The sequence below is a fragment of the Alosa pseudoharengus genome, unplaced genomic scaffold (genome assembly GCF_046254945.1).
Source record: "Alosa pseudoharengus isolate Yale_2024_CS ecotype anadromous, Long Island Sound unplaced genomic scaffold, YU_APseudo_1.1 YU_APseudo_1.1_scf_15, whole genome shotgun sequence".
Lineage (NCBI taxonomy): Eukaryota > Metazoa > Chordata > Actinopteri > Clupeiformes > Clupeidae > Alosa > Alosa pseudoharengus.
In genome coordinates, this window is record NW_027468620.1 from 9,232,106 (window position 1) to 9,247,187 (window position 15,082).

Sequence of the window (15,082 nt, forward strand, 5' to 3'; positions counted from 1 at the left end):
GCAGGAGATTTCAGACAGCACACAAAGGCAAATATGCTTTCTTTTGTTTACTCATGCATGGGCGTGTAAGGACGTTAGTGTGGAAAAAAAAAAAACGATGCACGTTAAGCAATGAAAGCTACAAGTCTTCATGACATTATATCTGAAATCATGTGCATTATGGTGGCACTTCAGTGCCCCCCATAAAATATGTGTGAAGATCTTAGATTTATTTGTGTGCTCCACACTTTGCTCATGTGAGAAATAACCCAAAGAGTAAGGCAGCATGTTGCTAATTTAAACCTTTTATTTGACTAAACTAGTTCACACCAGCCACCACTTCCTTCCTTTGATAAAAGTCCACAAGCTTTGATAGAGAGATAGAGACAGGAACATGGGGAGGCGCCAACACCTTTCTCTGTACACAAGAACAGGGAGAGTCAAAGGGGGAATGTTGTCAAAAATATGTGCCTGTGCCAAGTGGTTATGATGGAGTAATGACGTCAATTCTACGTAATCTTTCTCAGGTCACTAAGGAATGGATCTGAGCACCGGCATCACTTATGCCAGACCTGCTTTGAGAACAATAAGCTCCGATCTATTTTTAGCTTACAATTTTTTTGACTTGTACAGTATTGTTGTGCTTACACCAAGGAAACATCAGTCTTATGCTGAATGGAAAGTCATGAGTCTCCTATAGGCCTACAGGTGACTTCTCACATTGTATCATTACAATACACATGCAGCTTTAATACACACCAGCATTGATAATAACACTGCAACTTTGTGACAATCTTGTGGAATCTTGCTTTGGGACAGTTTGATGCAAAGACACAAAGCAAAATGTAATGTCATTTATGCTATGATGATCTGTCATACACTTCAACAGTAAAAACTCAACCATGAATGGTCTGAATTATGGCTGTTTCCTCTGCCCCATTCTAATATCTCCCTTTGATCCAGCTCCAGGATAAACAGCAACTCTAACATGACAGGAAATGATTGAATTAGCCATTTTAAGAGGCTCAGATGGAGATTTGCTATAGCTATGCAGAGCATTTTTTTAAACTACTGACCAGCTACTAGAGCCCCATTACTATAAAAAAAATATTTGGTTTGTACTTAGTGGCGTGTTGTATTACTTACAGCCACTTGTCCATCCCCACAGTTCGGTCTGTCCCCTCTTTGTCACACATTGGTGGTGATGTTCAGCGGAGAGGTTACAGCAGGACACCCACCATAGCTCTGTTGACTTTTTCCCTACTCTGTTTCACCCACCGGCTCTCCCTCCCTGCCTCTCCCCGATTTCTGTTTTCCCATTTTCTGGCCTAACCTTGTGACTCACTGTGGAGCGGACCACCGAGTGTTTACCGCTGACCTCTGTTCTGGCCCATCCGCCATTCAGCTCCGCGCCGGTTTACCTTGGCAGATAGAGAGTCTCTTTCCTTGGGCTCCAAAAGAACATTTCTGTTGACGTCCACCAGGACACTTTAAGTAAGCAGTGAACTATAAATCTGTCACCTTTATATTTAAAGTGATCATTTCAGCAAGAGGCCAGTTATTTGTCAAGTAAACACAACATATTAAAAATGAAGTAATGTCTATATCATCTAAATAATAAACCACTGTAGCCCAGGCCAGGGTGTGAGGTGAGTGCCTCTGCAACAGGGTATGAGATGGCAGGACACCCTAACCTGCACTGTGCTGTCACCATGAGATCAGTGACTTATCAGACTTTAATTCACCCTACAACTTCCTGAAGTACAGAGGGAACACTCCAAAACCCACAATGATTTTAAGATAAGATGTATTGTATTTGAAGAATTCTACAATTTGCACAACCAACAGTTGCTTTCTATTTAGGCTCTGGCCATTTTAGCTTCTGAGTCATTAAGCAAACTAAAATGTTCATGCAGTAGAAAATATTTAAGTGTTCAGGATAACAGACACAGACATCAAGTTGCCGGGTGAGTGGTGTCATGGTGCATGGACATGAGAGGATTTCTAATCAATGAACCATACATACATGCATGGCCTTCACTGGCTCTATCTCAAACATTTATGCAACCCTGGCACACTTATTTTCATTTCCTTAGTTTCATTTTGCAGTTTCGATTGTTTGAACAGCTGCACTCAAGTGCATGACGCATATCTAATTGACAGTTTAAGGTGTAGTCCAATCCTAAACCTTCTAAACACACTTTCTGTGTGCAATGGACTCTAAATGTAGACCTTCATTTGCTTTATGTTTCCCATCCCACACTGCATACAGGAAATAGCTGGCTAAAATCATCATGACTAACTGTGCTTTTGACACCAAGCAACCACCATGACTGAGCTTATATAGTGGAAAATGTGCAGCTATGAACCATGTGTTAGGAGTAGCAGATTTGTGTAGTGTACTTTCTGCGACTAATCATTTGACTCAAACCAACAGTGCCGTTAGCATATCCTGTGTCATACAGGATCCTGTTGGGAATGGTACAAAACTCTTTGAACTTGAACTGGAAGTTATTTGTGGGCTCTGAGCTCAACGTAGAGGACTTAGGCTCCTTTCTGAGACAAAACTGAGGGGAATGTGAATGAGATTAGGTTTATCTGCATGTTTGTTCCATTATGCACCAGTGGGGTTTGTTTGTCGTATGCGTGTTGTTTTTCTGCATGGTTAATAGTTGACTGGTTGCTTGCCCTTTTACCATGGCAATGAAGTTCTGGATCACAGCCTTGGAGATTATTGTCCTTGACGCTTCCCGGTTCTGCATGTGTCATGATTTGTTAATACTGACATATTGAAACCTGCAAAAGTCAATAAAACTCACAATGACTGATGCCTTTCACAGGCCATAAAGAGAATATTTCTTAAAGAAGAATGTAACTGGTGACATGTGACATACCTTTACTGTCTTAGAACACAAAGAAAAACGTGTCTGATGTAGTACATTAATTGCAGTGCTTTGCTGGTATTTTAACAAAAGGGAATTTTATATACAATACGATTCAATTGTGTGTTTTTCATGGTTATCGTTCATTGTAAATGTAACCTGTTTTAAATCTAAGGAGACTGAAATTAGCAGTTTAAAGTTACTGCAAGTGGATATTAGAATGCAAAAAATCTAGACCATTCCTTTACACATAGATTTAAGGTTTGGGTTACACCTAAATACTGGTTTCAGCCTAGTATGGAAGTACGGAAGTATGGAACTTGCGCAAGTCGTGGCTGAGATAGGAGGTTATTATGTGATATGAGAGTGTTTCTGCTATAATGTCACAACACACTACATTTTCTGGAAAGGAAATATGGAGTCTGACAATGATAGAGACTGTAGGCCTATTGCGGGAAGAGTTGAGTGAAAACTTGATGTTATCCCCAAAGTAGAGGTCTGATATATTTACACTGCCCACGTCAGTAATGTTTGTTCTGGTCTCAAGTCTCTGCACATACACACACCACACACAAACACACTACACATACACACACAGTTACTATTGAAATAGCATGGTTCTGAGAGGGACGTGGTTGAATCATATCCTGAGTCTGAAACTTTCAGGGGGGAAAAATAAGAATAATTTGCATCACCTTCTTTTGCATTCAGCATCAAGAGTTGTCAGTACACTTGACTAGTAAGAATCTGTCAGAGATATTTTCTTGTGTTTCAGCACTGAACTGCTGAGTAAATAATAACTTGTCTCTCTTACTTTTTGTATCTGCAGCCTATGGATGGACTTGAGACATAGTCATTCTTGGTACACTTTAACAGCTGTGTTATTATAATTTCTTTGCTCATCAGGGCTTTAAAGTGACTTAATTTGGGCAAGGGACTGCATTCTGAGACAGCTGAATACTTCTCGGGAACCTGTGTCCAAACCAACCTGGAGAGGCATATGTCTAATTGATGGCAATCCCCCTGGAGTTTCCTGTCAGCTCACCTAGTGTAGCCGGGTACATCCAGTATGTGTTAGTAGTAATGACATCTAATGCTTTTAACAGACACATACGTGTACACACAACACACACACATGGCCTCATGAAAAGGATCACGAGGGAAGGTAATGAAACAGGTCAGACCAGCTGAAATGATCACTATCACTACTAAACTACAAATCTTACTGAAATTATCCCTAAAAACATACCAAAACCACTCAATTTATATTAAATGGTCCTTAATTTGTAAAACAGGCCCTTATTTATTCCATTATAAGGTGTGATGTAAAATTCCTTAATCTTATATTTAAGGTGTCAAGTCAGGGGTTCCCTTTATTTGTTGTAATTAAGGGGGTAATTAAAGACAATTGAAGTAGGCCTATATCTTAATTTTATTTTAAGGTGTTAATTCAGGGATTCCTTGATTAAGGGAGAAAATTAAGGGGAAAATGAAAAGGTAAGGGGTAAATTCAATAGGCTTCTCCTTAATCAACTTTAATCTATGCATATTTTTACTTAAAAACTACTTCAATATAGAATGGTTTTAAGGTCAAAAGTAAGGCATCTATAAGGGGTAAAATTAAGTTTTTTTTTTTTTTTTTAAGTGGATGAAAAAGCAAAAGAATACTCCCATGGAGGAAAAAGTTGGATCTGTTGCAAATAAACACCACAGGCTGTTGAAAAGTATCAGTACTACGGTGCGGAGCAGACAGTTTTATCCTCTTCCAAGCAATACAAGGATTTTCTGCTCTCCATGGCAACCATCTCTTTCCAGCATGAGCACAGGCAAATGATCTGTGTTTCAGCAAAAGACCTTCAAGGCCAGGAGAGGAATGCGGTGTGTTACTGCACTGTGCACAGCTGCAACATGTTGCATAAACAAAAAGGCCTGATACAGATTTCCATGTACAGTAGGTAGAGCAGATCCACTATACATAAGGGATAACATTTTTATGACAAAATATTAAGACTATATCTTAAAATAAATAAGTGATCCCAGATTGATTAAACTGTCTGGAATGTAAAGCAAAGTGGCAAACAGACTGTCGATTACTGATTAAGTGATTCCATGAGAAAATGCTGAATTCGTAGACCCGTACGTTTTACAAACACAGAATAAGCTTGGGCTTGGGTCAGATGAGCTTTCGAGCTCAGTAAGCTGAAGTCCAAATCCAAATGCCTTGCCTGTACACCCACCCACACAAGAATTCTTTGCATGCTGCTGGCGTCATAATGTGGGACAGAGCAGCATGGGGAAAATCCACGTCACCAAGCTCAGCTGTTCGACGTTGGGCACTGCCACCTTCTGTTTCATTAAGTGAACACCATAACATTAGAAGGAACTATCCCTTTAAAAAACAACAACCATAGGCCTACTTAATTTTACTTAAGTGAAAGCAAAACCTTGGTTGAAAATACCTTGCCATCTTACACACACACAGACATGCACCCCAATGCCACTGTGCTACACCAAGTAATGAAAACCAAATAGTCTAACCGAAAAGACCTGGAAAATGGGATCTATCATTGGGCACAATGCATTACATGTTGAACATGGAAATGTGGTTGGAATGACTAAACAGTACTAAAAGTTAGAGAGCAAACACCACAATGAGGCAGTAGGAATCTTTTAATGTAATTATTGCAATTTTCGCTGGGTTTCTCTTAGAAAAGGGAGAAGCCCATGTGAAAAGATATTTGCATTCCATTACAAATACATTCAATTATCAAAAATCTTTTTTTTTTCCAGCTACTAGACCTGGCCATGATTGCATTATTGCTTCAGTGGTTTGTGTATAAATTGCTTTTTTTGTCCTCCAAAAATCTATCATATCACAATATAAACTCTTTTGGTCCTCTATTGACATATTCAAGCCATTAGTCTTCTGCAAGACCAATGTTTGCATCAGTAACAATACAAATAAAACAAAGCAAAAAGCTTAAATCTTACTTTTAGTCTGGTAAAAAGAAAGTTAAGTATAGCGTTACAATGACAAGCAAAAGGGTAAACACATTATACCACAAGGGGCTAGCAGAACATAATTAGTAGGTGTATAAAAAGCATGTAAGTGCGTGTAAGGGTTGGGTTCAGAGGTCACACCGTCATCACCGTCTTCACTTCTTAAGAGTACACCGGCACCTGCCATGGTTGACCAACCCATGTTGTTAGAAGCACAGGGCAGCTGAAAAAGAGAGTGTGTTCTCTGCTGGACTTGTGAAAGCATGGCTGGCTTACTTTTTTCATGCCTGTGTGCCGAGACTGGGGTAGTAGGACGGAAAAACAGAGAGGGGGGAGAGGGAGGAGGGGGGGGCTGACTCTGCATGATTACACACACACACACACACACACACACACACACACACTGGAAAACCATCTGTGGCTGACTGGGGCCAATCATCTTCCTGAAAGAGAGATGCTTTTAGCAGGCCGCTGCCTTTGGGACAAAAACTACAGCGAGATCTCAGGAATAGCCGTGGACTAGTGAGGAAGGGAGGGACTTGGCCTCACGCTTGAGGAGGCAACGAGAAGGACTGAGACCATAATTCCAGGTCAGCATTCCTGTGGTGACATAGAATTCCAGATCTTCTGTTTGTGTGTGATGGATGGGTTTTCAACGATAATTTTTAGCATGGTTAGGCCTAACGCAGCTGCAATCACACTCTAACAGAGAGGACAAGAAAACCTTATTCTTAGGCACGAATGTCAGAGCATCCCTCTCACCCCTTCTACAATAGTGCTGTTACAGTTATAAAAGGACTGTTTTACTTCTTCAGGCGTATTATATTCTTTGAAACAGCAGCGGCTGACTAGCTGTCTCTCGATAACACTTTATCTAGTCATGGAGAAAAATTTCACCCAGGAAAAGGCATGAAAAACAGCAAATGCACTGCATTAAAAAACAACTTCAGACTTGTTCAAGTTCAGTGGTCTGCAGCGAAGTGCTGACGGTGAATTGTTTGGCAGGTGGTCTCTGCAAACTCTTAGACTCGCACTGTGCGAGCTTAGATAAGCAAGAGGTTTTAGACAAAAAAAAAACAACAAACAAAAAAACATTCCACACACATAAAATGCATAAACATGCCAACAAATTAAGGCATTTGAGAAGGACAGCTTAAATGAGGGCCATTACGCAACTGAAAGAAGGAAAAGGAAAATAGTTGCTATCAGGTTCTCTAAGGTCATTTTCAATCCCATGCACAATCGTGCACAGAGAGATGCCCCAAACAAGTCAGACGAAATGGAGGCGGGGGGGGGGGGGGGGGGCAATAGGAGGGGAAAGTGGGTCTGTAAACAACCAGGCAGCCACGTCGGCTGCTCTTGTGCAGGTCGCCAAAGTGGTTTCTTTTTTAACCCTTTCAGGGCAAAAAATGGTCCAGGTTCCCTTCTAAACAAGGTTGGTCAAGTTAGGTGACCAAAGCCCAATGATCAGTTGCTGTTGAGCATGTCAATGCAGCCCTGAAGAAGAGACACGCTATTCTGTTGGGAGAAGAGAGAGAGAGAGAGACCTGAAATACCTTCATTCCTTCAAAATCCCATCCACTTATAAACAAAGCACATAATAAACACAGATAGAGACAGACAGACAGACAGACTGACAGAGAGAGAAAGAAAGAAAGAAAGAAAGAAAGCTCTCATGACTACATGACTACTGTAACTAACTGTAAACACATCATCCTCCTCAGTAGCAGTCTGTGGGTACTGACCTTGGCGTGCTTTATCTCCAGCTCGGCCATCTCAATCAGGTTCTTCCGGAAGGCCACCACCCTCCTGCCCTTGAAGCTCGTCAGCTCTGAAAATATTTTGTATTTATTTATTTTCATTCTGTGCCCACCTTTACCTCACCTCCAATAGCTTTCTGAAATGAAAACGATGCGCTCATACCGTCTCCAGGAAATGTGGAGGACACGGACGGACACACAGGCGCACACGCACACGCACACACCAACCTTTTTTGCACGATTCCGAGAGCTTGTCAAACTTCTTCAGGCACTGCTGCTGGTGCTCCTCGGCCTGGGCGATGTCTTTGCCTTTCAGCCGCGCCTTGTCCAGGGCCTTGTTGGAGTTCTCATAGTCGGCCAGGGCTCGCGCACGTCTGTACAACAGGTCCTGTGGAAAAGGTCAACAGCAGGGTGAAAAAAACAGTTATGACATGGTGTGTGAGTTTAAATTAGATTAGATTAGGATAGACAGACGGACAGATATATACACAGACAGATAGACAAATACATAGATATAGACAGACAGACAAAAGACTGAGCATGGGCAGTCTTAAGTCCTGAGCTTAGAATTGATGCAAGTCATGTTTTTCAGTGTACAGAATTAATTTCTTGTTTAATGCTGTGGATAGATGACATACAATGACATCTGACACCCTTAAACTGCTATAAAAAACGATGTAATATCAAACTACCCGTCTATCTATTCCAGGTCTAGTACATAGTTTCATAATTCGCTGGGGACCTCAATAGCTGTTTCCAACCAACTCATTCATATTATAACATTCATGGAGATTCAGTTCATGAAAACACAAGTTGTGCACATTAATTCCATCAGCTGTGGAATGCAAATCAAAATGGACACTCTCCTAATCCAGGGAAGAACTGTGAACAGCTGTGGGACTAAAATGTAAGGTTTATCAAGCTAACTTAAACTGCAATAAATGTGAATTTATGCAAACAAATCTGTTTCCATCAGCATACCCCAATCCACTCCCTACTTGTAGATTGCAGGGTTCCTACACATTTTCCATTTCAAAACTCCATACTTTTTCCATACTCAAATTTCAAAACTTCTTGTTAGATTTTTCTGACCATATTCTCGACATTGCGGCCACTTCTGGTTTGGGATAACTCGGTGAAAACAAAGGTATGGACAACTGAAGTGAATTAAAAAATTACACTTAATATTCGTCCATTTAGCTTGGTCATTTTTAGTTGTATCTTAGTTGTTTCATAGTTGTATCTTGACGATGGGGACTGACAGTTAAGCTACACAACAGTAGGAATGGTTCATTATGACCTGAGTGAAGTGATTAGTACTGCAAATGCAATAGTCTGGAAACACAAATATTTCTCCAAACCCTTGTTTCTTTTTTCCATTTATCCAGACCTGGAAATTACCAACATCAAATTCCATACTTTTTCAGGTTTTCCATACTGCGTAGGAACTCTGAGATTGATTTATTATTCTACTTAAAAGATTTTATGCAAATTTCAAATGCCTTTTTCTAAACACATTTTAAAGTCACATTAAAAAGTTGATGGAAACCCAACCAACGACTCTTATTGATAATTTGATATGGACACTACTGAATTTCAATCTTGACTGCTCTTGTTCCTGCTCTGGTTTTGACCAAAGCACTTTAACGTCTTTAAAGGCCCATTTTATATTTGTTTTTAGTCTTGGATGATCCGATCATAAGTGGCCAGCCGAAACACTTCACGGTTTACATGTGTATTCAAGGTGTACAGCCAGAGATGTTGCTGACCACTTGGGTTGAGATTCCGCTATTGCTAACGTCACATTCATTACAACGCCCATAGTCTGGGACGCATCAGAATGCATTAGTGTTTACACTACAAAAGATGTAGTCAAATACAACACAGAGCAACTCGGCAAGTGGTCTGAGCATTTAGTTGTTGTATTTACTTGCATTTAGAACTAACCACTTGTGATCGGATTCCCCTGGAAGCATTTTAAAAACAAATGAAACCAGGGTAATAAGTCTTTGGTTTGACATGGAAAAAACAGCATCTGCAACAAGAATGTCCAGCCCACTGGTCATTTCAAATTTTACGGAGCCGAGTACTGTACACAAGATAGAAAAATGCTCAATTACATTAATGAAACACATCAGCAGTGGAAATCTAACCCACCTTGGCAGCCTGGATGTCCCTCAGATAATACCTCAGCAGCTCGGTGAGCTTCAGCTCCTGGTCCGAAGCAACTCTGCCCTCCACTTTCTACCAATGCACAAGATGCACATTAAACACAGACAAGCTTGACAACACAAAATCTAGATTCATTACACATAAAGTGAAATATCTCAAGCCTTGTTTGTTTTAATCTTGATTATTATTGCTTTACAACTCATGGAAATCAAAAATCCAGCATCTCAAGCTATTAGAATAAAGAATTGATAATACAGAAATGTCGACCTGAGAAGAGCTCTAATCGTCTAATTAGGTCAACACCAACAACAGCTTCCTGAGTATAGGCAGGGCACTGGACTATTCCACGATATTTACATTTTTTGAGATGCATCTGGACATACATGATTAGAATATCACAAAGACATCAACACATGCCCAAGGGGGACAGACATTACCCTTAGCTTCTCCAACAGGTCCGAAAACTTCTCCAGATGCCTGCAAGAGCACACAACAGCTGTGTTCACACACACACACACACAGCTGTTTTCACACACACATAACGATCAGCTCAACTGAACATGGTGTGCCTTCGGTCTATTTTAAGTTTCAAACACGTTATTAGATTGTGGTTTCTAATCTTAGCACATTTTCACTCCTTTTGCAAAAGGAATGTGATCATAAAACTGCCTGAATAAAAATTCTTGTATGTTTGCCAGGCGACATTGCACTAACTTTTTCAGAGGGGTGTTGTCTTCTGCGCACATGCTGTTCAAAGTCGCAGAGACGTGAATGTAGTCGTCAGCAACATCTGAAAGAATAGAGGAGAACAGCGCATTTACTCCTCACAGCAGAAGACGCTTTCAAGACCGTGTGAAGTCTGGTTTATTTTTGAGTCAGGTCTTACTTTTATGAGAGCGTGTCATTTTTTCCGCCTTGGCAGTGGCATCCTTGATCTTGCTATAATAATCAAGCAGGAAAGTTTTCTCCTGCTCAAAGAACTCGTCAACTTCCTGAAACATCAAAGAGATACAATGAGTCCAAGGCCAAGTGTCCTCCTCAGACCTTAAAAAGCCTGTTATCTTAAACGCTACCATAAGTGAGCATCAAAACATACTCCTACGCACCACAAATACACTCCTACGCACCACACATACACACCAACTCACTCACACACACCAACTCACTCACACACACACACACACACCAACTCACTCACACACACACACACACACACCAACTCACTCACACACACCAACTCACTCACACACACCAACTCACTCACACACACACACCAACTCACACACCAACTCACTCACACACACCAACTCACTCTCTCACACACACCAACTCACTCTCTCACACACACCAACTCACTCACACAAACACACCAACTCACTCACACACACACACCAACTCACTCACACACACACACCAACACACACCAACTCACTCACACACACACACCAACTCACTCTCTCACACACACCAACTCACTCTCTCACACACACACACAAACACACTCACACACACACACAAACACACACACACACACACAAAGACAGACGGACCTTAATCCCTGATATGATGACTTCATCGGCAGTCTTCACCATGTTCTTGAAGAAACCACCAAACATTTCCTTTGCATTTTTTCTCCTCACACTGAGCTGCAGGCCCAATCAAGAAGAAGAAGAAGAAAAGGGTTACAACCAAACCAGACAGTCATGGCGCAAGCTGATACCACACTCCAGATTTGGCTTTTGCTCCATTTTAAGCGCTGAATCAAAACAGCTGTGCGTATATATAGTTCAATGTTTTGGAAATGTTTTATCAGTCGATTTCACAGGGACGGAAAGTCACGTCCACATGCCGAAAGGGCTGACAGGTCGTTTTTTATTTTAATGGTTGTCAACGACTATTTGAGCTGAACTCAGCAGGATGAGGTCATTGTAGGTCTTTGTCCTCTTCTGTGTCCCCTTATTCCCTTTAAAAGGAAGTCCAAGCCGCATCCCTGCCCCACTGAAACTTCCTCACCTTTCCTAATGCCCCCTTCTATTGCCCCACAGCCTGCTAGCCCAGCAGATCACCGCTCAGGAAGTCAGCTTCGGAGAGCATGTGCCTACTCTGCATTTCCTGGCCGAGGGAGCATTTCAACTTGATACTCACATCCTGGTCGTACTCCAGGAAGATCTGGAAGTTTCTGTCCTTGCTGAAGACTGGGTGGGAGGAAAGCCTCTGCAGGAAGACTTCATGCACCTGAACGGTCTTCTTAAACACAGCAAGGTACTCTCTGGCAAGGGAACACAGATGTCAATCAAAAAAATTCTAACTGAAATATATCAGGGATAATGTAGTAGCTGTGATATTATTCTACAAAAGTTACACTTTCTAAATACACACATGCTAGCAACAAGCTCTATGTTTTAAAATAGCAGTGCTCAAGCTACTGAATGTTGAACATTTTTAATACATGACGTGTGCTCTACTGTTTTTAACGTACGCCTCAAGCTCCTGTTTCATCTTTGTGTACTCCTCCTTGGTCATAGTGGCCTCCCCCTCCCCCAGCTTATGCATCTTCTCTCTTGGACTCTCAAAGTCTGGCTTTGGGGGCGCAGGAGGGATCTACGGAGACAGAAAACAGATAACATTTCCACACTGCTAAACAAAACAGCACAGTTTACATGAACACTTTTAAAGGATTTATTAATGTAAACCTTGAAGGCTTCATATGGGCTGTAACAAGCTGTGCAGCCTACTGTGCTGTTATGATAAGACACGTTGCTGTTGTGTGTGCTGACATTACATCACAAACTAGAAACCTTAAGCACTGAAATAATAAAATAAACTTTAAAAAGAAAGTATGCACATCAAGTCTGGTGTCACATTTTCAGTTGGTTACAAGCAGTGTCCACATTGGGTATTTTACTGTATCCCGATCTGAGACTTACAATAAGACCAGCATAATCCTCTGTCTCAACCAATGTGTCATGAAGCCATATGAAGTCCTCATGCTGGCGCGACACAGAGAAATCCGGCTTCTGAAAAGAACTGAGCGTGGTCTACGGTACAAGATAAGCACACCAGTCACACACAGAATCATAGTCAATTAAAAAAACAACGACTTATGGGTCTATGGTATGTTTGTGTCGATCCAATGTCTTAACCATCAGACACTGATCTGACACAAATACAATTAGGAGTGCAACATTCAATCGGCTAGTTGTGTGAGTAGTCGGCACATACAAACTGACATATTGTTCTTAAATATTGGTTCATCAATTGCTGAGTGGCACCACAAAATCTAGTGGGAGTGTAATTCTAGTTGGCTCAAAATTCATATCATTCAATTTTAGATTTTAAAGATTGTTAAAACCCTGCAGAACCTCTGATTACAATAAAGAGTCTCCAAATGTATATACTAAAGCCTCAAACCTCCACCTGAGTGAGACACACACAAGACTCCATGTGTCTCTCTAAATGTTTTTCGTCACAATCACACAGCCAAATACACTGTAGCCAATGTTCCCTTTGAGTTACTAGCTCAACTGTACCTTGGTGTGGACAGTGAACTTGACCTTATCTCGTTCACAGAGAGCATCCGGAATGTCAATGAGAAGGGAGGAATCATGGTTCAGGTCCACTGACACAGACCGGAGCTAGAAAAGAAAAGAAATAGGTTTGGTACCCCCCTTTTACTTCCTTTGGTGCAGACACACAGGAAGCTCATCAGGTCATCTGATCTGGATTAAAGAGACTAACCACCAGCACATGAAGTCACATATTAATTGCATCGGTAATGTTCAGAATATTGTCTACTATAGGCCTAATTCTCAGTTTGGATCTCTCTGCCCTGCTAAAGTAGGTTTTTCTCTCCACTTTGTTACTGAGACGGGACCGACTATCCAAAGGGCTGTGTGCAGGAAACAGTTTGAAAGAATTTAGAATGACTTACTGGACTTGACCGAGGCCGGCATACCCGAGACTTAGCTTTATTTCATAAATTCCAGATGTCTCAGCCAGACCATGGCTAAATGGTATGCCAGCTCCAGTTGTCTCCCTCTACTTCACTTGTTAATTTGATTTTTCTTAAACGTTCACTCCAAATAGCCTACATCAAGCGCCACCATGTCTTGGAGATAATTCAAATGAAAGGCCATTTTGTCTCCCATTACAGACCATTTATCTTCTCAGTTTATACTATGAGGCAACAACACTGCAATGTCAGCTGAATCACAAGTTCCCGTGAAACAGATTTCCAACTACAAATCCCCAGGGAAGGTATTGCATTTACTCAGATTAAAATAGCTAACTGTTGAATCTTCAGATTGATATTTACTCATTTACAGTAACTTTCCAATGACACTTTCCATTCATGACTGAAGAGTTCATTATGAACAACAACTAAATTACTAAACGTAATAGCACAGCTCCTCAACGCTGCCTGTATGATAGCAAAGTAATGTCAGTGCATATGCCCATAACGTTGTATACTGTAAAGTTAGGGGGTCATTAAAACAGTGACCTGCATGATTGAGCTGTCATATTCACTGCAGATTTAGCCAGCATCTCTTAGCATTGGGTCCCAGTGAAGTGCAGGGATATCAGCAGCTTGCAAAACATGTTTACCATGAAAAAACGTTAACGTTACTATTAATACTGTAAATGTAACCGTTGTATTATTAATATGAGCTAGATAATAAGTTACTATGTCAGGACGACCTCTGACTGATTCCGTTACTTTAAAATCGGCATCAAAAGAAATAAAACAGTTTGACATGAATTTATGCAGGCTACCTGATGAGGTAATAAGCACAACAGGTGTTGTCATTAACGCCCTTGATACTGCTGAATTGTTGACAATAACTAGAAGCTAAGTAATCACCAAATAATAAATTAGCAAGCTAGCTGGTCATCTCGCTAACAAATGTAGCATTGCCGTCAGATCTAACGTTACACCAACCGATTAGCTGTGCTAGCTAGCGTTGTTGGGCTAGCTTGCCAGATCCATAACCCAAATTTGAGTTAAAGGGGTTACAAAACTAAGCAATATGTAATTTCAACAAGTCAGTTTCACGTTGGTTGGTAAGTTACCTTCTCTTTATCATTTTCTTCTGTAGTTGATGTCATGGTGAAAAAGTTCGCCTAGGGTACTTCCTCAAAAGGTTTCAGATACAAATTTTACAATTCCACTGGCCATTCACCAGCTCCTACGTTTTCATCCCTATCAACCTATCCGTCGGCCTAATTTTCACTCATTTGTCCTAGGCAGACGCTGTCCACGGCTAACTTCGATTGGACAGAAGCCTGTCA

At 41.0% G+C, this 15,082-nt stretch overlaps 1 protein-coding gene across 1 annotated transcript; it reads right to left on the reverse strand.

The window, feature by feature from the left end:
- Window positions 1–5,513: 5,513 nt before the first annotated feature.
- snx5 (sorting nexin 5) lies at window positions 5,514–15,064 on the reverse strand. Its single transcript, XM_076285475.1, has 13 exons — window positions 14,864–15,064; window positions 13,324–13,428; window positions 12,721–12,831; window positions 12,273–12,394; window positions 11,939–12,062; window positions 11,344–11,439; window positions 10,680–10,785; window positions 10,508–10,583; window positions 10,231–10,270; window positions 9,779–9,865; window positions 7,850–8,009; window positions 7,607–7,692; window positions 5,514–7,379 (listed from the first exon to the last, which is right to left on the reverse strand). The coding sequence occupies exons 1-13, from the start codon at window positions 14,897–14,899 to the stop codon at window positions 7,329–7,331; spliced, it is 1,200 nt and encodes a 399-aa protein (XP_076141590.1). The 5' UTR covers window positions 14,900–15,064; the 3' UTR covers window positions 5,514–7,328.
- Between the last annotated feature and the right edge of the window lie 18 nt (window positions 15,065–15,082).